Source organism: Melanerpes formicivorus, unplaced genomic scaffold, assembly GCF_026170545.1.
Source record: "Melanerpes formicivorus ecotype bairdi unplaced genomic scaffold, bMelFor1.0.p_v2 SCAF_1, whole genome shotgun sequence".
Lineage (NCBI taxonomy): Eukaryota > Metazoa > Chordata > Aves > Piciformes > Picidae > Melanerpes > Melanerpes formicivorus.
In genome coordinates, this window is record NW_027142353.1 from 64,224,840 (window position 1) to 64,235,533 (window position 10,694).

At 51.2% G+C, this 10,694-nt stretch overlaps 1 protein-coding gene across 3 annotated transcripts in view; it reads left to right on the top strand.

Moving 5' to 3' along the window:
* The window catches only part of MTMR2 (myotubularin related protein 2), a 91,412-nt gene that overhangs the window by 77,261 nt on the left and 3,457 nt on the right, over window positions 1–10,694 (top strand). For all 3 annotated transcript variants that reach the window (XM_068145347.1, XM_068145357.1, XM_068145367.1), the window contains 5 exons: window positions 556–741; window positions 3,608–3,814; window positions 6,621–6,713; window positions 8,250–8,363; window positions 10,279–10,455. In XM_068145347.1, the coding sequence (XP_068001448.1) occupies window positions 556–741; window positions 3,608–3,814; window positions 6,621–6,713; window positions 8,250–8,363; window positions 10,279–10,455 (777 nt within the window). The remainder of the gene's footprint in view (window positions 1–555; window positions 742–3,607; window positions 3,815–6,620; window positions 6,714–8,249; window positions 8,364–10,278; window positions 10,456–10,694) is intronic.

A 10,694-nucleotide genomic window follows, 5' to 3' on the forward strand; every position in this document is an offset into this window, starting at 1 on the left:
TGTGTCCAGTTCTGGGCCCCTCAGTTTAAGAAGGACATTGAGACACTTGAATGTGTCCAGTGAAGGGCAAGGAGGCTGGGGAGAGGCCTTGAGCACAGCCCTGTGAGGAGAGGCTGAGGGAGCTGGGGTTGCTTAGCCTGAAGAAGAGGAGGCTCAGGGCAGACCTTCTTGCTGTCTACAACTACCTGAAGGGAGGTTGTAGCCAGGTGGGGGTTGGTCTCTTCTCCCAGGCAACCAGCACCAGAACAAGAGGACACAGTCTCAAGCTGTGCCAGGGGAAGTTTAGGCTGGAGGTGAGGAGAAAGTTCTTCCCAGAAAGAGTGATTGGCCATTGGAATGTGCTGCCCAGGGAGGTGGTGGAGTCACCATTCCTGGAGGTATTCAAGAGGGGACTGGATGTGGCACTTGAAGCCATGGTTTAGTTAGCCCTGAGGTGTTGGGTGATAGGTTGGACTTGATGATCTCTGAGGTCTTTTCCAACCTTATTGATTCTGTGATTCTAAAGTTTGGAATACATTTTTGCTTAATGATTTCTATGTGGATTTTGTTCTTCAGGCTAAAGGAGGGGGCTATGAGAGCGAGGATGCCTACCAGAATGCTGAGTTGGTGTTCCTGGACATTCACAACATCCATGTCATGAGAGAGTCACTGAGAAAACTGAAGGAAATCGTGTATCCAAATATTGAGGAGACTCACTGGCTGTCTAACTTGGAGTCAACTCACTGGCTAGAGCATATCAAGGTAAGCATCTCTGCTTCCAGTGCATGTGGCTGAGTAACCACAAGTCCTACCAGTCTCTTCACTGGGAAATGTATCCAGAGCTAACTCCAGTGCAGGATTTTCAATTCATGAGAAATTTAAAGACAGTTTGTTTTCAGTTTCTAAACAACTGGTTGGACTCAGCTCTGGTGAGACCCCACCTGGAGTACTGCCTCCAGTTCTGGAGCCCCTATTACAAGAGGGATCTGGAGGTGCTGGAAGGTGTCCAGAGAAGGGCCAGGAGGATGAGCAGAGGGCTGGAGCACCTCTCCTGTGAGGACAGACTGAAGGAGTTGGGGCTGTTCAGTCTGGAGAAGAGAAGGCTCCCAGGTAACCTCATTGTGGCCTTCCAGTATCTGAAGGGGGCCTACAGGAAGGCTGGGGAGGGACTGCTCAGGATCTCAGGTAGTGATAGGACTAGGGGGAATGGAATGAAGCTGGAGGTGGGGAGATTGAGGCTGGAGGGGAGGAGGAAGTTCTTCCCCATGAGAGTGGTGAAGCCCTGAAATGGGTTGTCCAGGGAGGTGGTTGGGGCCCTGTCCCTGGAGGTGTTTAAGGCCAGGCTGGCTGAGGCTGTGGCCTGGCTGATCTGGCAGGGGGTTTGGAACTAGATGATCCTTGTGGTCCCTTCCAACCCTGACTGATACTATGATACTATGATACTATACTATGACATGATGATCCTGAGGGTATTTCCCAACCTCAATGTTTCTGTGATTCTGTAAACCCACAATTTTCTGGAATGGGGAATTCTGTGGGGATAGGAAGAGGGACAAGAGGGTGGGATGAAATGCTAATGCTTTAGAAGTAATGTGTGTTTCTGGGTGCTGTGTAATGAGAGCCCTCATTAGAGCACAGGAGTCACAGCTTCTCCAACCTCTTCACTTGAGGATCCTGGTATTACTGCCTGGCCCAGACTAGGGAGTTTGTGCCTTCCAAGCAGAGTCAGAATAAGTGGGGGCAAAATCATAGAATCATAGACTCATAGAATGGTTAGGGTTGGAAGGGACCCACGCTGTGCCAGGGGAGGTTTAGACTCGAGGTGAGGAGAAAGTTCTTCACCAAGCGAGTCATTAGCCATTGGAATGTGCTGCCCAGGGAGGTGGTGGAGTCACCATCCCTGGTGGTGTTCAAGAGGAGATTGGACGTGGGACTTGGTGCCATGGTCTAGTCAGGAGGTCTGTGGTGACAGGTTGGACTTGATGGTCTTTGAGGTCTCTCCCAACCTTAGCAATACTGTGATACTGTGACCTCAAGGATCATCAAGTTCCAACCCCCCTGCCACGGGCAGGGACACCTCCACTAGATCAGGTTGCCCAGAGCCACATCCAGCCTGGCCTTAAACACCTCCAGGGATGGAGCTTCTGCCACCTCCCTGGGCAACCTGTGCCAGTGTCTCACCACCCTCATGGGAAGAACTTCTTCCTGGCATCCAATCTGAATCTACCCATTTCTAGTTTTGTTCCATTCCCCTTAGTCTTATCATTACCTGACACCCTAAGAAGTCCCACCCCAGCTTTCATGTAGGCCCCCTTCAGATCCTGGAAGGCCACAGTAAGGTGCTTCAGCTTCTACATATGTTTCCAAACCAAACTCTTTCTCTCCTAGAACTGTGCAGCTCACATTGTCAGCCTGCTAATGCAGACAGGGGCAGAGCTGCTCCTGGGGCAGTTCTGTGTTCATGTTCAGTCACGGAATGTTCCTGCTTTTAAATCCTGACCTCTCCAAGGTCTGAGCTTAATGCAAGAGCTCTTCCAGGCCTGTGCCTATGCTGCAGTTTAGGTGTGTTCTCATCTTGCTGGAACAAAAAATGTGTTCACCAATTTGCTGTCCTAGCTATAAAGTAGTGTCACTGATTCACAGTTCTCCTTGAGGCAGAGAGCCCTTTGTTTGTCCTGTGTGTCACTAGCCATTTTTCAGAGCATCATAGAATCAATAAGGGTGGAAGAGACCTCAGAGATCATCAAGTCCAACCTATCACCCAACACCTCAGAACTAGCTAAACCATGGCTCCAAGTGCCACATCCAATCCCTTTTTTAACACCTCCAGGGACAGTGACTCCACCACCTCCCTGGGCAGCACATTCCAATGGCCAATTACTCTTCCTGGGAAGAACTTTCTCCTCACATCCAGCCTAAACTTCCCCTGGCACAGCTTGAGACTGTGTCCTCTTGTTCTGGTGCTGGTTGCCTGGCTACAACCTCCCTTCAGGTAGTCGTAGAGAGTGATAAGGTCTCCCCTGAGCCTCCTCTTCTCCAGGCTTAACACCCCCAGCTCCCTCAGCCTCTCCTCACAGGGCTGTGCTCAAGGCCTCTCCCCAGCCTTGTTGCCCTTCTCTGGACACGTTCAAGTGTCTCAATGTCTTTCTTAAACTGAGGGGCCCAGAACTGGACACAGGACTCAAGGTGTGGCCTAACCAGTACTGAGTACAGGGGCACAATGACTTCCCTGCTCCTGCTGGCCACACTGTTCCTGATACAGGCCAGGATGCCATTGGCCTTCTTGGCCACCTGGGCACACTGCTGGCTCATGTTCTGCTGCTGTCGATCAGCACCCCCAGGTCCCTCTCTGCCTGGCTGCTCTCCAGCCACTCTGCCCCCAGCCTGTAGCTCTGCATGGGGTTGTTGTGGCCAAAGTGCAGCACCTGGCCCTTGGACTTGTTGAATGCCATCCTGTTGGACTCTGCCTATCTGCCCAGCCTGTCAAGGTCCCTCTGCAGAGCCCTCCTACTCTCGAACAGATCAACTCCTGCTCCCCTCTTGGTGTTGTCTGCAAACTTACTGCTTAGTAGTTCCTGTTCCAGTGAGTATTTGTAAATGTTTTGATTTATTTCCCCCCTCCTCCTAGCTCATTCTGGCTGGAGCCCTTCGGATCGCTGACAAGGTGGAGTCGGGGAAGACCTCTGTGGTTGTGCACTGCAGCGACGGCTGGGACCGCACAGCCCAGCTCACCTCTCTCTCTCTGCTCATGTTAGACGGCTACTACCGAACCATCAGGGGCTTTGAAGTGCTAGTGGAGAAGGAGTGGCTGAGCTTTGGCCACAGATTTCAGCTGGTGAGTCACTAGCCCTTGGAAGGCACTGAACAGAAAGTTATTGTCCACCTTGAAGGATTTCAAAGGAGTTCAGCCTTTCCTGTGAGAAGTCTCCCAGCTTAACTGGCAGAAGAAAGGTGAATGCTGCTGCTGTTGTTTTCTGCCTATAATTCCAGTCCTCTCCTAACCTCCTTGGAGACAGTAGCAGTTAGATATGAGGAACAGGTGGTATTAAACCTCTCAGGTGCCTGTCTGATACTTCATGTTCCCATGCTTATCAGGTTGTGATAGGACTAGGGGGAGTGGGATGAAGCTGGAGGTGGGGAGATTCAGGCTGGAGGTGAGGAGGATGTTCTTCCCCATGAGAGTGGTGAAGCCCTGGAATGGGTTGTCCAGGGAAGTGGTTGAGGCCCTGTCCCTGGAGGTGTTTAAGCCCAGGCTGGCTGAGGTTCTGGCCAGGCTGATCTAGTGTGGGGTGTCCCTGCCCATGGCAGGGGGGTTGGAACTAGAATAAACTTTTATTTAGAATAAACCAGACCAGGTTGGAAGAGACCTTCAAGATCATTGTGTCCAACCCATCAACCAATCCAACCCACCTAAACAACTAACCCATGGCACCAAACACCCCAGCAAGTCTCCTCCTGAACACCTCCAATGATGGTGACTCCACCACCTCCCCAGGCAGCCCATTCCAAAGGGCAATCACTCTCTCTGTAGAGAACTTCTTCCTAACATCCAACCTAAACCTCCCCTGGCACAGCCTGAGACTGTGTCCTCTTGTTCTGGTACTGGCTGCCTGGGAGAAGAGACCAACCTCTGCCTGTCTACAACCTCCCTTCAGGTAGTTGTAGAGAGCAATAAGGTCACCCCTGAGCCTCCTCTTCTCCAGGCTAAGCAACCCCAGCTCCCTCAGTCTCTCCTCACAGGGCTGTGTTCCAAGCCCCTCACCAACTTTGTTGCCCTTCTCTGGACTCGTTCCAGCAAGTCAACCTCCTTCCTAAACTGAGGGGCCCAGAACTGGACACAGGACTCGAGGTGAATGATGATGAACTATGATGGATGATGAACTAGATGATCCTTGTGGTCCCTTCCAACCCTGACTGATACTATGATACTATGGCTTAGCCTTAAAATATCAGTGTGCTCTGGGTTCAGGATAGGCAGGGAGTGGGGAGAAAGCACTGAGCTGTTTGCTTTCTGTTTCTCTTCACTTCAGTCCATTTTCTGAGGCTGCTTGAGTGCCATCATTTAACAAATGCCTTGGTACTGAAGAGGCTGGGGAATGTGACCTCACATTTTGTTCAGGCACATTTTATCTTTGGGAAGCTGTTTAATTGTTCAGGTGAAAGGTTATTGGTTTGAGATGGCACCAAGAGTAGCAGCTGTGTCCCTGGAGTGGCAGTGGCAGCTCTGTGACCTTGTGCCACAGCGGTTCGCTACGGTCTGCGCTGATGGGAATTGAGAGCCTTTCAGCAGTGTCCTTGCAGTCTTTGTTCCCGTTGTGTTTTGCTCATTGCTGTACTCTTGTGGCTGTTTAATTTTGGCAAGGGTTAGAACAAGGTCTGTTTACAGCACATGCATGTAAACATGGTGTGTTGCATAGTCAGATGCTCAGAGGAAGGTGGGGAAACTGAGGCACTAAGCAACTGAGGTCCTGCTGCAGTGAAAGCATGTTCTTGTTCTGCCTTTGTACTGTACTCAGAATGGAATACAGAACTAGCCAGGCTGGAAAAGACCTTCGAGATCATCCAGTCCAACCTATCACCCAACACCATCTAATCAACTAAACCATGGCACCAAGTGCCCCATCCAGTCTTTTCTTTATGGTGACTTTTCTTGATGGTGACTCCACCACCTCCCTGGGCAGCACATTCCAATGGCCAATCACTCTTTCTCTGAAGGATTTCTTCCTAACATCCAACCTAAACCTCCCCTGGCACAGCTTGAGACTGTGTCCTCTCATTCTGTCACAGGTGGTCTGGGAGAAGAGACCAACCCCCACCTGGCTACAGCCTCCCTTCAGGTAGCTGTAGAGAGCAATAAGGTCTCCCCTGAGTCTCCCCTTCTCCAGGCTAAACAACCCCAGCTCCCTCAGCCTCTCCTCACAGGGCTGTGCTCCAAACCCCTCCCCAGCTTTGTTGCCCTTCTCTGGACACATTCCACCACCTCAACATCTTTCCTAAACTGAGGGGCCCAGATCTGGACCCAGGGCTCAGAGCTCCTGGGTAATGTGCAGCCCCTAACGTACTGCGCTAGTTACAGGGAATCAGTCCTGGCGTGTCTTGGCCACACAGCACGGTGAGGGTTGGAGGCCTGCTTCTGGGGATGCTTTCATTACTGCCTCTCCTGAGGTGGCAGGAGATGAGCTGGGTTGGTGTTTGTACAGCACTTGAAAGCTGTGAGGTGTTGTGTGATGGCTCTCACCGCGTGCTGTGCCTGTAGGTAGTGTTCAGCTCTCGCACGCTCTACTACTGAAGTAGCCAGGACGACAGCTGCAGCTGAAGCACAAAGCATTTTCTTTTTTCCCCCCCCTTCTGAACTTTAGCTATTAACTGAAATCAGTGCCAGCATAGCATCTGGAGCCTCTACTCCAACAACTCTTGTTTTAATTTAGCATGAAAATATCACCCTAAAGAAATTTCACTTCAAAGGCAGAGGGAGTGGATGTCCTTTACTCCCTTAGCCACTGATATGGACAAAGCAAAAGCAAGATTCATTTGAGCCTTCTTAAAGCTGTTGATAAAGGCTTGGGTGAATGAGGGGAGACCCCAGCAGTTTCCCCATGAATCCCTGTGCATCTCATGCTCTTTGTCCTGCTCTGTTTCAGAGAGTTGGCCACGGGGACAAGAACCATGCCGATGCAGATCGCTCTCCTGTCTTCCTCCAGTTCATCGACTGTGTCTGGCAGATGACAAGACAGGTAAACCCCTGGGTGGCACACCTGTCTGCACAGCCAGTGTCCACAGCAGCACACTGGCTGGCCACAGAAGCCATTTCCAAGCTGACCTTCACATGCTCTCCTTCCTGGGCTTCTACTCTTCTCTTGGCTGGCAGCAAATTGCCTGGGAGTCTGTTTAGCAAAGAACCTGAATGCTCAGGGGCACAGGAAGGCCACAACGTTGGCCTGCATCAGACTAGAGAGTTAGTGGGTGCTGCTTACCTGTGTGCTGCTGTAATAATGGTGAGCTTGTGAGAAGCAGCTTGCATCACCCCAAAAGGGAATAGCTGACTCACTTGCTATGAGGGACTTGCAGGGACACCTCAGCCACCTTCTGCTGCCCACTAAGCCTTCAGAAGCATAGAAGTCTCTAGCCTGGTGGGTGCAGACAGATCCTTGTTGCCTCTGCTCAAGCTGATCCCATAACCAGACCTGCAGCAAGACATGCACTTGCTCCACTTGAACTTCTGAAGGCAAACATTCTGCTCCTGATTCATATCTGATTCATCTGTTTCTCACTGTCAGAGCAGTCATGGCAGAGGCGTAGTTCAGGAGCCATGGCTCCTGTGGTTGGAAGGCTTTTCCCCAGTTGTCTGGGACCTGGAAGGTGGGGTTTCTTCCCCTGCTGTGACACAAAATGTGTCACATGGCAAATGTCAGCAGTAGTCAGGCAGGTCACTGGAAAAATCGGGCTGCTTATGGACTAAAACAGGTGAAATGGAAGAGAAGGATGCCACTATATGTGAAGCTGTACCACACCCAAGCAAAGACAGAGGGAGGCTTTACCGTCATCCAAAGTGCTCCTACAAACAGGCATCCTGACCTGCAGCTGGTGGGGTCAGGATATTGCAGCCAAAGCAGCCCGTGAAGGGGGGGAGTGGTTTGTGAGGAAGGAAGGCCTCCCACTGTCCTCTCCATTGCCCCAGCATGTCTTTGCAGTTGACTGCATGTGTTCTTACTGACCCTCTGTGAAGCTCCAGTTCTCCCAGTCTTCGTTTCTGCACGGAACATCAGCAGCGAGCAGCCCCAACGCAAACACCTGCTCCTGCTGCTGACCTGTGTTGCAGGGTTCCTCCCTGCTGTTCCCTCTGGGAAATGCTGTGTTACACACAGAGGTTATTTCCATTTGGCCTGGGGAGGTTTCCCTTTCTTGCCATGCATTATTTCACATGTGTTTCAGCCTTTTGCTCGCGCTCTCGTTGCGTGGCCTGTCGTGAGGGGCAGGCACAGCAAAGCGAGCTTCCAGCACTGTGTATAAACAGAGTGGTCAAACCCTTCAGACCTCTGGCTTTTGCTCAAAATTCCTCTCTGCATATGTAAAGCAGCTTTCCAAGACAGAAACTCTTGCATCTGGAAGGAGCAAATACGATCCTGACTAGCCAGCCAGGCAAGGAACAGGGACAAATCCTGGTTTAGAAATCAAGAGGAGAGGCCAGTTCCTTGGCAAGACCACAGAGTGGGAGAAGGTTTGTGTTTCCTGTTCTAAAATCCCAGCCTAGCTTTCTGCTCTGTCTGCAGTTCCCTACAGCATTTGAGTTCAATGAGTACTTCCTGATAACCATCCTGGATCACCTGTATAGCTGTTTGTTTGGGACCTTCCTGTGCAGCAGTGAGCAGCAGAGAGTGAAGGAGGTAAGATGGCTTCGCTTTGCAGTCAAAGCCAGGTACTGTGATTGCTTTAGCTGGCCAGATGTTGCTAGAGAAGCTGTTTCAGTTCTTTGGGGAATGGCAAACCCCCTCCTTAAGAGCTGGGAGATGTGGGGGTTTGCTCTGTACAAACTGCTGTCTGCTGGAGACAGTATCACAATATCACAGTATCACCAAGGTTGGAAGAGACCTCGAGGATCATCGAGTCCAACCTGTCACCACAGACCTCATGACTTTACACTTCAGAGCAATACCATTTCCCTCTGACAGCCCCACTGCTATCAGCACAGCTTTCAGCTTCCTGGTGTCTCCCAGGCAGTTGGAAATGCAGATTTTGTTTGAACTTCAGTTTAATGTAGCCTTGTGTGTGGAAACTGGCACCCTCTTCTCCTCCCTTCACCTTGAAGCGGTCCCTTTAGGTTGCTTTAACTACCAAGTGTGAGTTACCATTCTGCACACACAGGTCACAGCAAGTAGCTGGTCTCAGTACATGTTCTTGCTGTGCTTGCATTTTTCTGGGAGAGGGCAAAGGAGTATTAGGAAGGCCATGCCTGCATGCCCTGCCACCAGCCAGCTCTGCCCTGCAGAGCGGCAGAGGTTTGTTTGCCAAGGGAGGAGCCTATAGACCCGGTCTGGAATCAGAAGGAAAAGCAGTGAGGCTCATTGTCTCACCTGCCTAAAGATGAAGCATTTTGTCACCAAAAGGTTGCAGCCTCACATCATCATTGTCATTGGAATGGGCTCACATCATCATTGTCCATGCAGGGTCCATGCAGCACTGCCCTCGAGGTACCTCTGTGATCACAGTATAGCTCAAAAAAAACCCTAGTATCACAGTATCACCAAGGTTGGAAGAGACCTCAAAGATCATCGAGTCCAACCTGTCACCACAGACCTCATGACTAAACCATGGCACCAAGTGCCACCTCCAGTCCTCTCTTGAACACCTCCAGGGATGGTGACTCCACCACCTCCCTGGGCAGCACATTCCAATGGCAAATCTCTCAGTTAGTGAAGAACTTTCTCCTCACCTCCAGCCTAAACTTCCCCTGGCACAGCTTGAGACTGTGTCCTCTTGTTCTGGTGCTGGTTGCCTGGGAGAAGAGACCAACCCCCACCTGGCTACCAGCTCCCTTCAGGTAGTTGTAGAGAGCAAGAAGGTCTCCCCTGAGCCTCATCTTCTCCAGGCTAAACACCCCCAGCTCCCTCAGCCTCTCCTCACAGGGCTGTGCTTGAGACCTCTCCCCAGCCTTGTTGCCCTTCTCTGGACATGGTCAAGTGTCTCAATGTCCTTCTTAAACTGAGGGGCCCAGAAGTGGACACAGTGGAATTGTAATCTCCAGAGAAGAAAACCTGTGTGCAGTTTGCATGTGAGCTTTGAGTTAGGTTGTTTTGGGCTTTTTTAAGGCCTCAGCCTAGCAAAGTGCTTAATCTAGCAAGCACTTCAGCGCTGGTTTCACTGGGACTGTTCACAGGCCTAATTATTCCACTACATCAGGGCCTAAGTCAAATGTTGTCTGTCTTCTTTTTTTTTTCCCCTTTGCAATTAAATACTCCACCAAGTCCTCTAGGAACACTTTAAGGAGGTGAGGTTTAACTAAAGCCTTGCCAGCTCACGTGCCAGCATCCCCTCGCTGTGCCAACAGCGATTCCTGCTCCGTGCTGGCCGCTGGGCGGGGCAGAGGGGACGCTTCCGTGCCAGGCTGCCTGTGTGCCTGCCTGCAGCCTTCTGCTTGGGTTGCAGGAACCACATCAAAAGAGTGAGGGAGGGTTTCTTGAAGCTCCAAACAGGCAAGCAGCTCTGTGCTAATGGCAGGCATATGTATGTGCTGTTGCAGTCAGAGATAGACGCTGGGATTCGTGTGTGAAATCAAGCCTCCTCCACCCCTTTGCCTTGCAGAGCCTTCCAAAAAAGACTGTTTCGCTTTGGTCTTACATCAACAGCCAGCTGGAGGACTTCACTAACCCCTTGTACGTCAGCTACTCCAACCACGTCCTGTATCCCGTGGCCAGTATGCGCCACCTCGAGCTGTGGGTCGGCTACTACATCCGCTGGAACCCCAGGATGAAACCACAGGTAACGCCTCCTCCAGAGACCCTGCTTGTCCTGCAATCACTGAATCAATAAGGGTGGAAGAGACCTCAAAGATCATCAGGTCCAACCTGTCACCCAAGACCTCTTGGCTATTAACCTGTGGCTCTAAGTGCCATGTCCAGTCCCCTCTTGAACACCTCCAGGGACAGGGACTCCACCACCTCCCTGGGCAGCACATTCCACCAGCTAACAACTCTCTGTGAAGAACTTTCTCCTCACCT